Source organism: Ruditapes philippinarum, unplaced genomic scaffold (genome assembly GCF_026571515.1).
Source record: "Ruditapes philippinarum isolate M1 unplaced genomic scaffold, ASM2657151v2 ctg7828_1_1_1_1, whole genome shotgun sequence".
In the NCBI taxonomy this organism is placed as follows: domain Eukaryota; kingdom Metazoa; phylum Mollusca; class Bivalvia; order Venerida; family Veneridae; genus Ruditapes; species Ruditapes philippinarum.
In genome coordinates this window covers 1-16,865 of record NW_026864702.1, presented here as the reverse complement: position 1 = coordinate 16,865, position 16,865 = coordinate 1, and the positions used below count along the sequence as shown (strand labels likewise).

General features: G+C 32.8%; 1 protein-coding gene across 1 annotated transcript; it reads right to left on the bottom strand.

The window, feature by feature from the left end:
* Positions 1-4,844: 4,844 nt before the first annotated feature.
* Positions 4,845-7,118, bottom strand: LOC132726546 (uncharacterized). Its single transcript, XM_060711878.1, has 2 exons — positions 6,285-7,118; positions 4,845-5,280 (listed from the first exon to the last, which is right to left on the bottom strand). Exons 1-2 carry the CDS (start codon positions 6,548-6,550, stop codon positions 5,145-5,147), a joined length of 402 nt encoding a protein of 133 aa, XP_060567861.1. The 5' UTR covers positions 6,551-7,118; the 3' UTR covers positions 4,845-5,144.
* Between the last annotated feature and the right edge of the window lie 9,747 nt (positions 7,119-16,865).

The following is a 16,865-nucleotide window of genomic DNA, read 5'->3' as shown; positions in this document are numbered from 1 at the left end:
AAGTTTGAGAAGAATATATTAAGAAGTATGATGAAAGTTAAAAAATATTATCAATCTTCGGTAGTGGAATTAGAAGTTACGTCAGATTTGTTACCCCGGGCTCGACTTTCACTAACGTTTACAAACTGAGAAAATCTCAAAGTACGATAGTGAAAACGCGATGGCACGATTTAACCATCGTACCGAGGACGAAATAAAAAATCAGGATTATCTGAACGGAACACTGTAGATTTGGGTTTACGACGCACCGACATAGTATAGGTCATATGGCGGCTTTCCAGCTTCACCGGTGGGTTAAAAGCTCAGGTGCCCTTCCTTGGGAAGTGAGTAGAATCACCGAACCTTGTTTGATAGCTTTCTTACATTCACAAAGAATCCAAGTCGAGATTCGAATCCACATCGGTGAAGAACAAGTAGTTTGAAGTCAACGACCTTAACCAGTTTGCCACGGATGCCCTTTAAATACATTATCGTTAATTAAAAAAAAAAATAATTTAATGAATACTTCATTTTAAATATTTATTTTTAAATATTTTCAAAAAGTACATCAAATCAATTGAAACTTTACCTGGTTTTTGTGTTTGCCCAATTTCCCGAAGCTGTTCCTAAAATTTGAAATGAATGTGATTTGGGCTCACTTTTGATATAATAGTGACGCAATTTAACATAAAATTCGACTGAACTATGGCAATCATAAGAATAATACAATCGCAAGTATTTCAGTTTCTCTACAGAATGAAAAAGGTGATATTGATGTCTAAAAAGTAAATGATATGTAAACTGATCGTATTTATTCAATAAAGCTATGGTTGGGTATCAACTCGAAACTAGACACTTAAGTTAGTCTTAATAAAGAAATTACCATTAGCTAGTAAAATATTTCGATGAGCTTGACCATCAACTTACTTATTATAACATATAATTATAACATGCAGATTATAATATTGTATTAAGTGAAAGTAATGAACATTAACTTCTGAAAAAATCATATCACATATCCAAAGCGATTTAAGTACATAGGCGACAAAAGACGGAATTACAAAAAATATCAATTCCGTTATCATTATTTCCTATCCTCGCCGACCACAAAGCCGAAGGGATGGTAAATGCATAACTACGTACATTACAAGTTATTAAAAAGGAAAAAAACAATACACGTAAATACCGTCGTTACTGTATCAGAATCATTACAATGGTGCCGTGTGTTCCTTCGTCGCCGTATGGTTCCAGGTGATGGTTTCTTTGCAATCGGAGGTGCATCTTTATAAACTGTGTTGTTTATATGATTAATGCTCTTATTTTTTTATAAAAATCAATTGCTTTAAATCAAACTAAGTACCAATTTAGAGATTTTCATTTTAAATCGATTTCGATTAGTTTCGAAAGGAAACAAAGGTGATTATAACTTTGGATAAAATATCAAAACATTTGAAAAAATGTTTATTTACTTAGGGAAGAATAGTAAAAAAAAATATCATCCCTATCGTACTAAGCGGTTCAAAAGCTTATAGTTACCTTAACATATTCATTTAGTAACCAGGATAAAAGGAGATTCCATTTCAGTTAATTGATTCCTATTTATTTAGAAAAAAAAATAGAAAGAAACAACATTGCCACTTACATTTCCTATTCAGATCATTGGAAAATTTATCAAAATTTCTGCTAGCTCCGGCATTTTGAGGCATCCTCGAGTCAAGTTGTTCATCGTTAGCATCTTCATCTATGTATTCTAAATAATGTGGAGAAAATAGAATAGCTCTAAAAGAATATAAAGGCTAACCCTTTTTAATACCGGGCGCAGTTTAGAAAGTCTGAACTTTTAAACGAATAAATTATAATATCCATACATTGTATCGATACCAGGAAGGCACTGACGTGTCCAAACTCTTCAAAACACTTAATTATAAAACGCTGTAATTATAGAAAAGATAGCAATGATAAATCTGAAGTATTAATCCGTTTAGTAGTGCATATAGTTAAAGAGTAAAAAAATAAGGCAACAACTCTATGATTAAAAGGAAGACAATTTTTGAAAAGAGGAAAAGATGCAAGAGTTATTAACCTTATATTAGCATTTTTTTTAAGATTTCTTTTAGTTAACATTTTGTTCAAAGAATTAGAAATAAAAAATGTCAGTTTTCAAAAAGATTTTCAGTTCAAAATTGAAATTAAAACCGACGCTTAACTTATGTACATTGTCACATAATGTTTATAAAAAACATGAATAAAGATCAACAAGGCAAAGACAACGTTCACAGGACGCAGCTCCCCGACATACCCAAGCAGGACACCCAAGAGGCACCAAACAAAAACCTGGAGCGGACATAGGGTGAAATGAGTGGGACATGTAATGTGAAATAATATAAACTAAAATGGGCCCATAAATCCAACAAGACAGGCATGACAAAACATGTAAACATCCAAAACAAGTAACAATACAGACATGAAACCGGATCTGTTTAATGATTGTAAAACTTGAGGCAAAATCTTGTCGTCAGTTGGGAAGGTTTTCACATACTTAGGCAGAGAGATATAAACCCCTTAAAATAATAAAATGCATGGTTATGCATGTTTATCAGTCCTAACGTCTTCAATAAATCAACACAGAGCACATTTATAGGTTATTTAACTTAAAACTGTACAAGACCGGAATAAATTTTGACGAGCACATAGTTTGGCGGTCTGCCAGATAATTCAAGTAGGAGTTCTTATGCTGTTTAGAGTCCGAATTCAAAAAAACATTTTGTACTACACGTAAAATAACCTGTTTATTTTACATCTAAATTTTATTTAAGAAATTCTTCCAGCACATTAAATGTTTGAAATTTAGTAACAATCAAAACGGTACTAAAGGGGGGGGGGGTGGAAGAGAGGCGTGAGGAATGTTTCACTTTTTCATTATCCCTCATGTACAGAATCAATCATACCGGGTCTACAATTTTCATTTAGATTTGTTGTGATTTATGCTTCCGAGGAATCACCTTTTTCCCACTTCTGTTAAATGGGACTTTATCTTTAAGTTCTGTCCATGAACAGGCTCAATTTAACCGAACATGCAATATGTTCCATTTTTCCGTTTTGAGGGATTATATAGGGATTTGTTTTTTACAAACATACAGGCCTCATAACGTCCCTTTTTGTTAAGCCATTGTTTTCTCGTTTAGGACATCACCATTTGTTAATTTAGGGACAACACGCCACTCTTTTGGAAAGTGCAAGTCACTGCCCGTGCCCCTCTGCACCGTCTTAAGCAGAATTCAACATTTCAACACGACAATGGTGAAATTTCGAATTTACAAAAATCTGGAAATGTGTTCATATGGCCGTTTTCATGGAACGTTCAATGTGACACGTACGTACCATTCTATGAATGGCGACCTCGAAACGAGATTTTAGAAATAAAATGGCAAGGGAGCGAAGCGAAAACTCGCTTATTAGCGCCCCGCAAATAAGCGTGTTTTTGCTCAGCCCCCCCCCCCTCCCTCCACATCGCCATTTTAAATTGTTTATTCTCGACCTTTCGCTGAGGCGGAGTTTGTTAATTAATCTTCGCTAACGCCACCGCTAATAAATGTGCTTTTTGTTCCGCGCCCCCTCCGTTTTATTTCTGAAATCTCGATCTGCGCCCCCGGGTCCACGCTTATTAGCGTTTTTATAAATGGTTGTATAAGGACATTCTTTTGTATTTGGCTTACCTGTCTAGATTGAGCTTGCACTTACCACTCCAGTCTCTGAACAGACTCAGTCAAACCAAGTCTGAATCATTATTCACTTTTTTCCGTTTTGCAGTTGTTTTAAATGTTTAATTTTTTTTCTATTTTATAGAAAAAATAATTTATTTAAATTTATCTTTCTACTTAAGGAATAAAATGTAATCGAGAAAATCTTTTACTAGGTACATGTTTTTGATCACGAAATAGCTGTAATGTCCATTATTGACTCTTTAACATGAACAGAAAGACAACAAGAAGTGTCAACCTTTTAAGTTATTAAATTGTTATTATGTTATGCAAACAATTCAACGATAATTTATCATTTTCCAGGAATAAATGACATGTTTTTACCTCTTAAATACCATTTAAATACATATTAACTTCCTGTTCCTTTTCTTGTTTTATCAATCTAATAAACAGGCGTTTAAACTTTTTCACCTAATTGGTCATCGACAAATAAGGTTTATCAAATGCTTGATAAACATTCTAACATATTGAAATACCGTAATCTTCCTGTTCATCTTCATCTGCCATATCTCTTTGTACCATAACATTGCTCTGACGAGGTAACACAAAAGCACCAGGAGGTTTTAATTCAAGTAGCGGTACTACAAATGGTGAATATAGATTTATTTTCAGAAATATGCTAAATGATATTAGGTTACATGTATACACATTAAATCATCATGTTATAAATTAATCATTTTTTGTTTCTTTAATCACATACACTGAACTAAATTAATAAAGTCTCACTGCATATTTTGAACATTTTAAAGCAGAACTTATAAAAGATAACATGTGAAATTGCTACATTTATTCCAAATAATCATGATGCATTTCATTATTTTAAAAGAAAAGTTAACGCAATGACAGATGGACTAATCAAAGCAATGAACGTGCTGAATTTGTTTAGGTTACAAAATGTAATATTTTTGTAATATTCATTAGATGTTTTACCTGAGCCAATAATCCAGTAACTTTGTTACCAACAATTGTTTTTTTTTTACATTTGGCAATAACGTCATAACTACTCTGATTATGTTACATACAAACCTGAATAATATGATGAATTGACCGCGATGGTGTACAACCATCAGATATATATTCTACTAATACCTCCGCCACAACTTGTCGACTGTTGCACAGTGTTTAAAATATTCTTATACAAAATCATAAAAGTAAAAGACTTTGATATGTATCCGGAAGTTACCATTTCTCTTGCAGAAAGTCAATTTTTGTACAGGGGATCGTATCAACTGTAATTGTATTTCCGTGCAGCAGAAATACTAAGAAATTAAATAACTTTAGACTGTCTCACTTTAACAAATAAAGTTTGTATAATATGAAACTACTTTTTCTGTTCTCTGAGAAGGTGAAAAATTAATATGCCTGCTAATTTATACAGACAGAATACTGTCGGCTTTCATTTATTTAAGTAATAACTATGATAACATAGATTCCAATACATGTACCTTTTGCAGACTTTGACGCCGTTACCAACAATTCACCAAATTCTTTCTCTTCCTCCAAAAGCTGTCCCACCATGTGTCCTGCTTGAAACTTATACCTGCCAAGAGAATTTATACTATCGAATATATCATATTAATATAGAGTAGGTTAAGGTATATATTCGTCAATTGTAGGATATAAATATCCGCATAAAGGGGCGTGGACGGTAACATGCACTTTCCAGTGCTGTCAATTAACAGGCACAATTAAATCGACTCTATAACATTTCAATTTTGCTGCATTGGGTTTTCTTTACGAATTCTATTTCACTATATTGTGTCCATCACGTTTACGCTTTCCTTATATATGTGATAGTTCCTACTGTGCAAACAGTAATAAGTGTAAATGATAAATGTATTAAAGCAATGAGGGTGAAAGTGTTTACGGGTTCGATGTTTATTATAATTTTCCATGATGTTTTCTCTCCGAGGAGTCCTTGACGAATCTTTACTCCGTTATTATACATTTGTTACTATAAATAGCACACTTTTAGACTGAGAGAATGTTTCGTTAAAATAAAGAGTTTACGGTGTTAGGTTATGACAATTTGTAACTTACATATATGTTTGTGCCCGGCCGAATTAATTGATTCGAACTAACCCTTGAATCATGGCGCAATGTTTATGAATGTAAATAAATTACAAATTTTCCATTATAAATCAAATTCTAACAGTTTCATGTAAAATGCTACAAAGCCAACATGACCATATAAAGAAAAAATTTAACCTCCAAATATGGCGTTCTGTTATTTTTTACTAAAGCCACTTACACGTATCTGTTTGTGCATGACAGTATTCATTTAAATCAATACAATCCTTTTAAGAAGGAAGCATAATCTAAGCGCTATTTCTATAAGTGTAATAGTGTGAAAAATTATATTTGAATTTGTTTTAAGCTTTAGTTTTTATGATTGATTGGGATTTTGAGACAAGTTACGTAAAGTAAGATATACTTGTATAAAAAAGTAAGCTACCTGCGTTATCCAAAGTTTGATATAAAAGAATATAAGTTTAGTGTTGCATTGTAGCAGTTTCTATAGGTATATATCATATATATAGTTACCTTTCAACAAAATTTAGTTTTTCAGTTTCTTCTATTTCAATTTCAATTTGCCGTAAATTATCTTGTGATTTTTTCATAGCTATAAACAATGCCACGTTTTGTCCACTCTCCTTTTTGTCATGGATTTCCTGGCAAATTTCTGCAGTTTTATTCTTATTCTTATACAATTGCTCATTCGCTTTTTGTAATCTTTTCTTGGATTCTTCGTACTTGAGCTGATTCTTCTCATATAACATCTTGTAATGTTTTTCAATCAGATCAATCATGTCCTGTTTATGCTTCTTAATCACAGATTCTGTTTCTTCTTTTATTTGATTCGTTATTGTAACTACTTTGTTATTTTCTGCCAATATTTCATTTTCACGTTTGGAAACGAAGGAAAGTTTGCCTTCATAATCTAAAAACTCCTTAGTTTCAGCGAATTTAGCAGATGCGTCTTCAACTGTGAGTATTCTCTTATGATTGCCTGAATTATGCTCTGTAGCTTGGCAAATTACACAGATTACTTTGTCACAATCCACACAAAATAGGTCTACAGTATATTTTTGATGTTTGTCACAAAATGGAGAATATACATCCCTTTTTACTTTTCTGTCTTTTTTACCATTTTAAGTTAACGAAAGACAGGATATATGGAAAACTTACATGTGTTAATAAATATACAAAACTAGTTCCGCTATTTTTATCTTTTGTTCTTGATGAATGAAGGCTGAAAATACTTTTTATTCACTATTAACAATAATAAAAAATAAAAACATTTTGATATCTCACTACGTAAATAACTCCCCGTTTAACGTAGAAACGATATTCTTCCACAGATTCGTATGAAACATATAAATGTCACACCTTCTTAAATTCAAATAGTAAAACAGTTAGTAGATATTTTTTGGCTCTACGTGAAGGAAGTTAAAATCATTTTAGTAATACCTTAAATATAAAAGGACATAATAGATATATCTATAAGGCTTTGTATAAATTGATATATCAAAATATAAGCGTTATTTCTATTTAATGCTTGCCAGTTCAATACTGCCTTTTTATCGTATTATCGCTTACTCTGTAAGTAATAATGCTGTGTCAAATCTTTATTTGCGGTCCGTGTTATTTTTCATGATTCTGTAAATCTGTAGAATTACATTAAAAATACTGTTTTGTTGTTTTTTTTCCTAACTTTTTAATTTATTTTTAAATTAAAATATCTTTACTTCACTTAAATGGTATAAAGCTGCAACGAAAGGATAATTATCATTTAGAAATTTTATTTTTGTAGCGTCCGTCTTACCATTTTACGTTTGCCGTTATCTTCTGTACATGCCTGACAACCGCGTTTCGATGTAAACAATTGAAAAGTGTTGGAATATTTAGTCTGAAGTCATGTAATAAAAGGAAAATAATATGTGTGATCACAAGATGGGGATAACAGTGAAAAATGTTTTTGCGCTGATTTATGTTACAAAAAAAATGAAATTGCCATTTAACAGTTATAATATAAGACATTTGTGAGTGATAACACTAACTAGGAAACAGCTCAAGAAGTTTCTTCTTAAAACTCGTCTCGGCCTAACTGCCGCGACATTTGTTCAGAAGAAACATCCCAGCCAGTGTAATACTCATGTAACCAAGTCGTTTCATATGCTATTACTTTCACATGTCTTTATCTCAAAACCAGATATTTTGTCTTGAGCGTTATCAAATTGATTTTATTTTTAAAGTTGTCTTATAGATCTCGATTCGAAACGAAAATACGTGTACACCGTGAATTTAAAACGAGTTTAGCTTTGTGCCAAAAAATGGAAGAAAAAGTAGGGGGATTGTACAAATATAAGTAACAGAAAAATCATTAAAAATACACATTTAAAATATTGAATATCTTTCATGCACGTTCTTGCCAGGAGAATAGACACACAACACTGTCAAAACGCTAAATTGTCTTATTTCTTTTGATGCAGACTTTTTTACGTTGATAAAACATAAGTTCTAACGTATGTGAATATCACTAATAAGGAGCGATGCGATTTTTTATAGTTTGTTTAAGTTTAATTAAATGCATTTTGTTCAGAAGTGATCTGTATAACGCTGTTATATTTCATAACCACCGCTAAATGTCGAAAGATTTTCTGCCGTTAAGTGTCGCATTTATAACGTTGAATGTCGAAGTTCAACGTTTTTCCCTTGCCGATAAATGTCTCATAACTACCGTAAAATGTGGCAAGATTTATATTCTTGATAAAATATCTAGTGGTATTATGTTACAATAATCATTGATGAAATGATTATATATGGTTAGTTAGTAAGGAGCAAAAAGGATTGTTCCGATTCAAATGACGAATCAATGCGACATATTCTTTTTAATGTCATGTGTGTTTGATTTATTCGATCATACCATGCAACTATGCTACATGCAATGTGCCTATAACAATCGTTGTGCCTTGTTATAAAATATTATACTATTTATCTCATATCATACTGCCTATTCTGTATTGATCTGTAAATTGCGTTTTATTATTTGAAAATCTTTTTGAAATTTTTTTTAACAGAAATCACATTAATAATCTTTTTGTGAATAACAAATTGGGCGCATTTAATATGTGTGATGGATCGGGATCGTTGATGCCAGCACTATTAAGTGTTGGGAATTGAGTACCGCTCAAGCCGGTGCTAGGGGGCGTGAGGGATGTTGCACGTATTCATTAACCCTCATGTACAGACTCAAACAAACTGAGTCTGCAATTCTCTTGTAATTTTGTTGTGATTAATGCTTCCGAGGGATCACCTTGTTTCCAGATTTTTATACTTCACAACAGCAGGTGTAAAGTGCTGTGTGGCAGCTGTAAAAAGTTGCCCCGTACTTCACTTCAGTGTTGTTATATTTTTCTGGTCCTTCGGGATCATTGATGCCAGCACTATTAAGTGTTGAGAATTGAGTACCGCTCAAGCCGGTGCTAGGGGGCGTGAGGGATGTTGCACGTATTCATTATCCCTCATGTACAGACTCAATCAAACCGAGTCTGCAATTTTCTTGTAATTTTGTTGTGATTAATGCTTCCGAGGGATCACTTTGTTTCCAGATTTTTTTTTACTTTTGAGATAGGGGTCTAGGTGTAGCGCAGGACATGTAATCTTATAATTTTGAACATTTGTGTCAAGTTATTTTAAAAGCCCTTAATTAATGAAGTAATGTACCGCACAGAAAATATACCCTAATAGATAAATACAGAATCCCTAAAGAAAGCCCAACACGGCAAAATTGAAAATTTTGCAGGCTCGGTGTGATTGAGCCTGTTCATGGACGGTACTGGAAAGTGCATGTTACCGTCCACGCCCCCTAGCACCGGCTTAAGCAGAATTCAACATTAAACATGAAATAGTAATTTTTTTTGAATTTAGAAACATCCGCAGATGTGTTCATACGGCGGTCATCATGAAACCTTCAATGTGACACTTCCGTGCTATTCCATGTAAAGCGGCGTATGGTCCCCAAGTAATAAAAAGCGTGTGCCCTAAACGAGAAAACAATAGGCGGAACTAAATAAAACGGAATTTTGAAAGGGGATCGGCGGTTATGAAGCCTGCGTATCACAGATAAGACGTCAAAAGACAAATTTAAAAAGCAGGCAACATATCCTAAGGGTGATTCAACATTATTCAAGTAGGAATATTGGAACCACCCAACTAGAAAATGCCGAAAAATTGAAACTAAAAATGCATGCCACAAGCACAACACTAATGTCGTCCTGAACGATCTTCAAGGATCGAAAATATAACATCATTGATTAAATGTACGGGGAGACTTTTCACAGCCGCCACACGGCACAAATAACACGGATGTGATCATATAATAGATAAATATAGAATCCCTAAAGAAAGCCCAACACGGCAAAATTGAAAATGTTGCAGGCTTAAACAGACCATGTTAAGCTTTGGCACTGAAGAATTACCTTGACTTTGAAGGAGGCTGGCTTTGTATATGACATTTTGCCCCATTATTGTAAACAATTGTGCCCAGTAATTTTTTTAATTCCTTTGCACAATAAAAAAATTACGGACTACACACAAAAAACCTATGAAAGATCATGCTTAACTTTGACCTCTAAGTGTGACATTGACCTTGAAGAAAATGGTCAAGGTGTTGTATATGACACATCGTCTTATCATTGTCAAGATTTATTCAAAGTATTTTTAAAATCCCTTGATGGATGAGAAAATTATGCACTGGAAACAAAATATACCCTTTTAACAGACCAATTTACCATCCCATTTGCATGGGTCTGACTTGGCATCATACCCTGTAACAGACAAGCTTTGACCTCCAAGTGTGACCCTGACCTTTCAAGAAGGGGTCTAGGTATTGCGCATTACATGTCATTTAATTGAACATTTGTGCCAAATAATTTGAAAATCCGTTAATCTAAAAAGATGTTAATTAACGGACACAATATATACCCTGCAACAGACTATGTAAATATTTGACCTCCAACTGTGACTTTGACTTTTGAGGTAGGCAACTGACTTTTGCGCATGACACATTGTCTTATTATTGTGTAAATTTGTGTCAAGTACTTTCAAAATCCCTCATTTGATAAGAAAGTAATAGACCGGCACGACATACACCCTCAAATACACAATATCGACCTTTATTCAACAAGCATGACATTGACCTTGGAGGTAGTGGTCCGGTTGTTGCGCATGACACATTGCTTCATTTTAACAAACATATGTGCCAACTTATTTCAAATTCCTTTGATAAATGACAAAGTTATAGACCGGACACGAAAATCTGATGGACGGACAGACGGTCGGACGGACATGCCAACAAGTGGGGTTTATATACCTTTTCCCTCATAAAGCAGTAAAATTACCACATAAACCTGTAAATTTATGTGATTTCCTTCTTTTTTGACGGAACGAAGCTCATAGACCATTGAATGTTCGCCCGGACGAACGGACGAACTGAAGCTCATAGACCATTGGATGTTCGCCCGGACGGACGGATAGACGGACGAAGCCTATTTCTATATCCCTCTTTTTTCTTCGAAATGGCGGGGGACAAAAAGATAACAACATGTCGAGAGAAACAATAGTGCAATGGTTTAAACAAAGCAGTTACTAATAATTTTTTGCAGAGGACGAGATTATCATTTTTTATCAACTTCATTTATTACGATGTCAATTTCGATTTTCATCTAATAATTTAACATGTGTTTCTATTGTAAAACAAAGTATTTTTAAGAATATGAAATTATATAGAGAAAAATATGTTCAATAATTCACAACACTATTTCAAACGTCGTTGCTTTCGTTTTAATATTTAATAATTTATCAAAAATTATTTTTAGTTGGTGAATTATTACATTATTACAACGAATATGTCTTTTACTGTTAAAGAGATAGGTGTAAGGATAGTTCAAGTCAGAAAATCAAGTTTAGTATAAAACACTCTAATTATGCTTTTTAAATTTTATGCTATATTCTGAAGTACCTTTTTCTGATAACATATTCAATAACAAATAAAAATATAAAGTCATGCTTTAATAATTTAACAATAGTTTTAACACAAATGCCTTGACACATGTTCAATCATGAGGCATCAAGGAGAAGAAAAATAAAACAAACAAAATATCTGTTTGTCAAAGTGAATACGCAGTTCCGGACCATTAAAAGATCTCTTAATAAAACATTGTTTTAATGCTGTTTGAAAGTTTTCGCTTGCGTTGTATGTTTAAGCTATAGAGAATAACATGTTACTGTCCCTTTTAATATAATTCTATCAGGCGAGGCCGGAATAGGCTTGAAGAATCAAAACATGCGAACAACCAAAGAGGGTAGTATTTTTGTCAAGTTGTCATATAACAGTCATAAAACTCGTCAACATCGCAAGATAATACTTTAAACTGGAGATAATTATAATAATAATAAATAATATAATAATAATAATAATGTCATGTGGTCGATATTTGTGTTTTTGAATATCGTTTTTATGTATTATTTTGTCCTTGTATTTGTATATTATATATATATAATATATATATATATATATATATATATATATATCTTGTATCTGTTTACAGTCCGATATACAATCCATTATCCCATATCATTCCTATATCATTCCATTTTATCATCTCATTATAACAAATAAATTTCTCATATTTCATTATGACATAATTTGCATGCCGGGCCTCAGTTTTTACAAACTTCCGGAAAAAACCATCTCACGCATGCGCACTTTGATATAATTTATTTCTATTGGTTTGCGCCAGAAATTGTTATCTTATTTATTTATTTATTTATCAAGGCGTATGTTTAAGTCCTTACATGCATAAACGACCATTTCCTACATTTGTAAAGGAACCATTCGACATTGGTGGCCAGTGTGGGGGGACCGTGACCGGGACGAGTTCAATTAGCATTGCTCTGAAGCTTTGTGAAATTCGAGGACGAATTTCAATATTGTGGTGGAGTCTGTCACGGTTTAGAACTGTTCACTATTTAGGGGAGAAGATGTGTAAGCGGCCGGATAGCTCAGTCGGTAGAGTCCGGGAACGGTATTCCGAGGGTCCCGGGTTCGAGTCCCGGTCAGGCTGCACATTTTCTCACCTGTGACTTTTTTTTTTTTTTTTTTTTTTTTGAACCGTGACAATAATAATAATAATAATAATAATAATAATGATTTTATTAATAATAATTATTATTATTATAATTATTATTATTATCATCTTTATTATGAGAACAAGAATAAAAGTAATTCTTGTAATCAGATTCCTCTGCCAATGAAACATTAACTTGTAAATCGTGGTATGACTTAATATAAATTTATTCCATTGCTAATATAAATAAATAAAACATTATCGGAGAGGGTTTTACTACGAAAAATAATGTACAACACGTTCTGTCTGGTTTTTATGTCTTTTCAAAAGTACTTACGTTAAATAATACAACACATAGGAAGTGACGTACTTTAACGTCATTAACCATCATTAAACGGCACATGCATATGAGCGTTATTCTGATATGACTAGTTATTAAATTATCATAAACAAAGCGAACATTGTCAAGGCTAGAAAAAAACATCATTTATTACCTATTTGTTATGTTTATGTTGGGGTGTGGCCATCGATGATGCCAATTGCGTACAAGTAATGATTTCATTAAAATGTTTCGGTTCTTAAATTCTCGTTTTTCGGTTAATTCGTGATTGAGAAGGAATTAATTAGATCATACCAGAGCATATAACTTTAACGTCTCATATATTGCAGTTATTGTTATACTGTTCCAGAATGTAATTGAACTTTTAAATGCTAAAACATATCAGTATATATGTCCCGACTTTAGAAAAGTAAAAGATTCTGAATTGTGCTTACAATATTATTAAACCTAAGTTAGTTTCTGATTGGGGAATTTTATTTCATAGAAAGTGTGGGGCCCACAATACGCATATTTCTGTCCATATAATCCCATTGTGTACTGTGATCTTTGAGAACGCCAACACCTTCGACCCTCCTTATCTTTGTTAGCTCTGAATATGATTAATTGACTTCAGATGTCACATGGCTCCATTTCCCTGACCGTTGTGTACATTTCCTCAAAACATGATTTAGCATACCCGAAACAATGTGCACAATTACATTGTGACAAAACATTTTAGTATTAGTCCTTAAACAACTCAACACTTTCATTCACACGTTTTAAAATCAAATGTATTGCAAAACAGTTTAATACAATACAAGATAAATCAGCAAACTTACATTATAGCATTATGTACAAATAACATACAATTATGAATACAAAATGTTACATTCACACTACTCACGACAATTGAAGAGTTTACAATGTACTCAGTACTTGTTGGAGTGTAAAACTTAGTTTTAATAACTGTACATATAGATCTAAAGGAACTTTATTATAAGTCAGTATACAGACACATTAATAAGTATTGAATATTTTGGATTGATGCATTTAATGTTATCTGTTTTTGAAATACGGATACAAATACATTAAAATTGAATATACTTATCAACCACATTTTACTGTAAAAATGACAAATAGTACGTTTTCGCTCAAGGACAACCTATTTTACGCTGTACAAAATTTGTATTCATGTGCAATTAGAATGTTATATTTCAAAAACATTGGCATGCTGCATACATTTTTTTTTTGAAATTACAGACTTTTGATCGAAATCATTATAACTTTGCTCTGAGTAAAAATATTACTTTTGACGTACAACATAGAATATTGAAAACACCTTTGAGCTTCGGTATATGTTTTAGAGCTTAAGATTTATAAACAAATTTATAACAATTCCTTTTACAATACAAATTGATAGGTAAATGTACTGCTCAAAATAATGCTTACTACGGGTTTTAGGAAGGGTAATCCTAACGTTTGCCACTGTTATTATAACATGCCATTATAGTACAATCAATGTTGGTATATAAATGTTCATACATACGAACATAAGAATATAAAACGTATACGTATTGTTAAATATCATCATAAGTTTGGTCTTCATGAGCCAAAATGTTAATATACAACGGATACACAATCCACATCAGCGGCCAGCGACGACCCCCTCACCCCTCCTCCACCCACCCCTACCCCCATTAAAATAAAAAAAAAAATGAAATAAACAAATATGAAAAAGTCAAAACGTATACGACTGCAGATATCACATAAGCATAACATTTTAACATCATTCATTTTAAGAAGAATAGAAAAAAACCCATAAAAAACTAAATACGCAAAAAAAAAACCACAAAAGCAAAACCAACAAAAAAAGGAAAAAGAAAGAAAAAGACGATCAGCCTAAAGATATTGTTCGTCATTCAAGTCGGTACGCACTTACCGCTTTCATGTTTTATTTTCAAGTCTCAGACAAGAATGCGCTTTGCAGTACCGAAACCGAAATATTTATTCAGTAAGGATCCGAATGGTTACGTGTAAATCATTCTCAGTAATGTCGTAAGTATTTCTAACATTCGCATTCGTTCGTGTTTCTGGCAGGTCGGTACTAAATGATCATCAGAATTTCGAAAACGTTCATACAATGACATTTATTCCACTAAAATTAAACCTAACACCAATTAGCCAGGTTAAAGAACAACAATAATATGTCGTTGATTTATTGGCTTGAGCTTGAAGGCAACCTCTGTTACAACCAGTTTTGCAATAAAAACGAGTTTTGCAATAATTTTATTGCAAAACTGGTTGCGTTGACATGATTTTATTGCAATTTGATTACAACCCGTTTTGCAATAAAAACGAGTTTTGCAATAAAATATTTTTTCTATCCGATTTGATTGAGATTATACCGTTGACATTATAAATTTCTTATGTGTAAATAAGAACTTGCATGCTGGGCTTATATTCGGGAGTATTGTATACATGTATATGATTAAAACATTCTAAAAGTTGCTTTATTTTCTTTTAGTATTTTTAATGGAATAATGATCATCATGAAATATCAGGGCATTACATGTTCAACAACAACTGTTGATAATATTCTTACATGACCTTGTTACAAGGTCGAAACTTATAGAAACATATAGGGATCACTTCTCCGTCGTCTGTCTGTCTATCTGTCTGTCTGTCTGTCCGTCCGTCACAAAACTTGTCCGGACTACTCCTCATAATCTACTGGTGCAATTTCGTCCAAACTTTACAGGAATGATCAGTACCAAGTCTAGTTGTGCACATTGTCAGCATTTTCCGGTTCAATGATTTTTGTCAGAGTTATGGCCCTTTAATAATTTTTATTTTTGAAGATTGTCCGGACTACTTCTCTTATACCACTAATGCAATTTCAATGAAACTTTACAGGATTGATCTGTAGCTCAAGTCCTTGCACATATTGCACGGGTTTTCCGGTTGAATGATGTTTGGTCGAGTTTATGGCCCTTTGATAGAAAGGTGTTTTTTCTGTGCGTTGCCAGATACACAAGAGCTTGTCCGGACTACTCCTCATAAACTACTAGTGCAATTTTATCAAAACTTTACAGGAATGATCAGTACCAAGTTTAGTTGTGCACTGCCCGTTTGTCTGTCCGTCTGTCACAAAACTTGTCCCAACATGAAATTGGCCATCTTGAGGCGACACATGTGATCACTTATCGCTCTTGTATTGTAAAATATAAGACAGATTTTAGTGTCAAAAGAGAAAGCAAATAAAACACTGATTTTATTGTAAAAATATAAGACAGATTTGTCTTATATTTTAATTGCTAAATTCGTGCAATTTCGTGTAATTTTCATTGCTTTGCTGAACACACATTTAAATCTATGGACATAATAAACTGTAATCATATCTCAAAGCCGCAATTTAGTCATTTTAGCATTAACACATATCAATCCTAATTGCAAAATTAAACTACATATAAGAGCTAATTTAAAAAATATCATCACTTAAATATCTCCAAAGGAGTTTGGTACACATTATTTCATTGTATCGAGTTGTTCAAAAATTAACACCTTTTTGAGAAAAATGTTTTAAGTTTCTAAATCATAACGCGGACATGTTTGTACTTCGAATAATTAACGGCAAAACTTGACATTATGTTCCTTACTTTTTTCGCTACATATAAT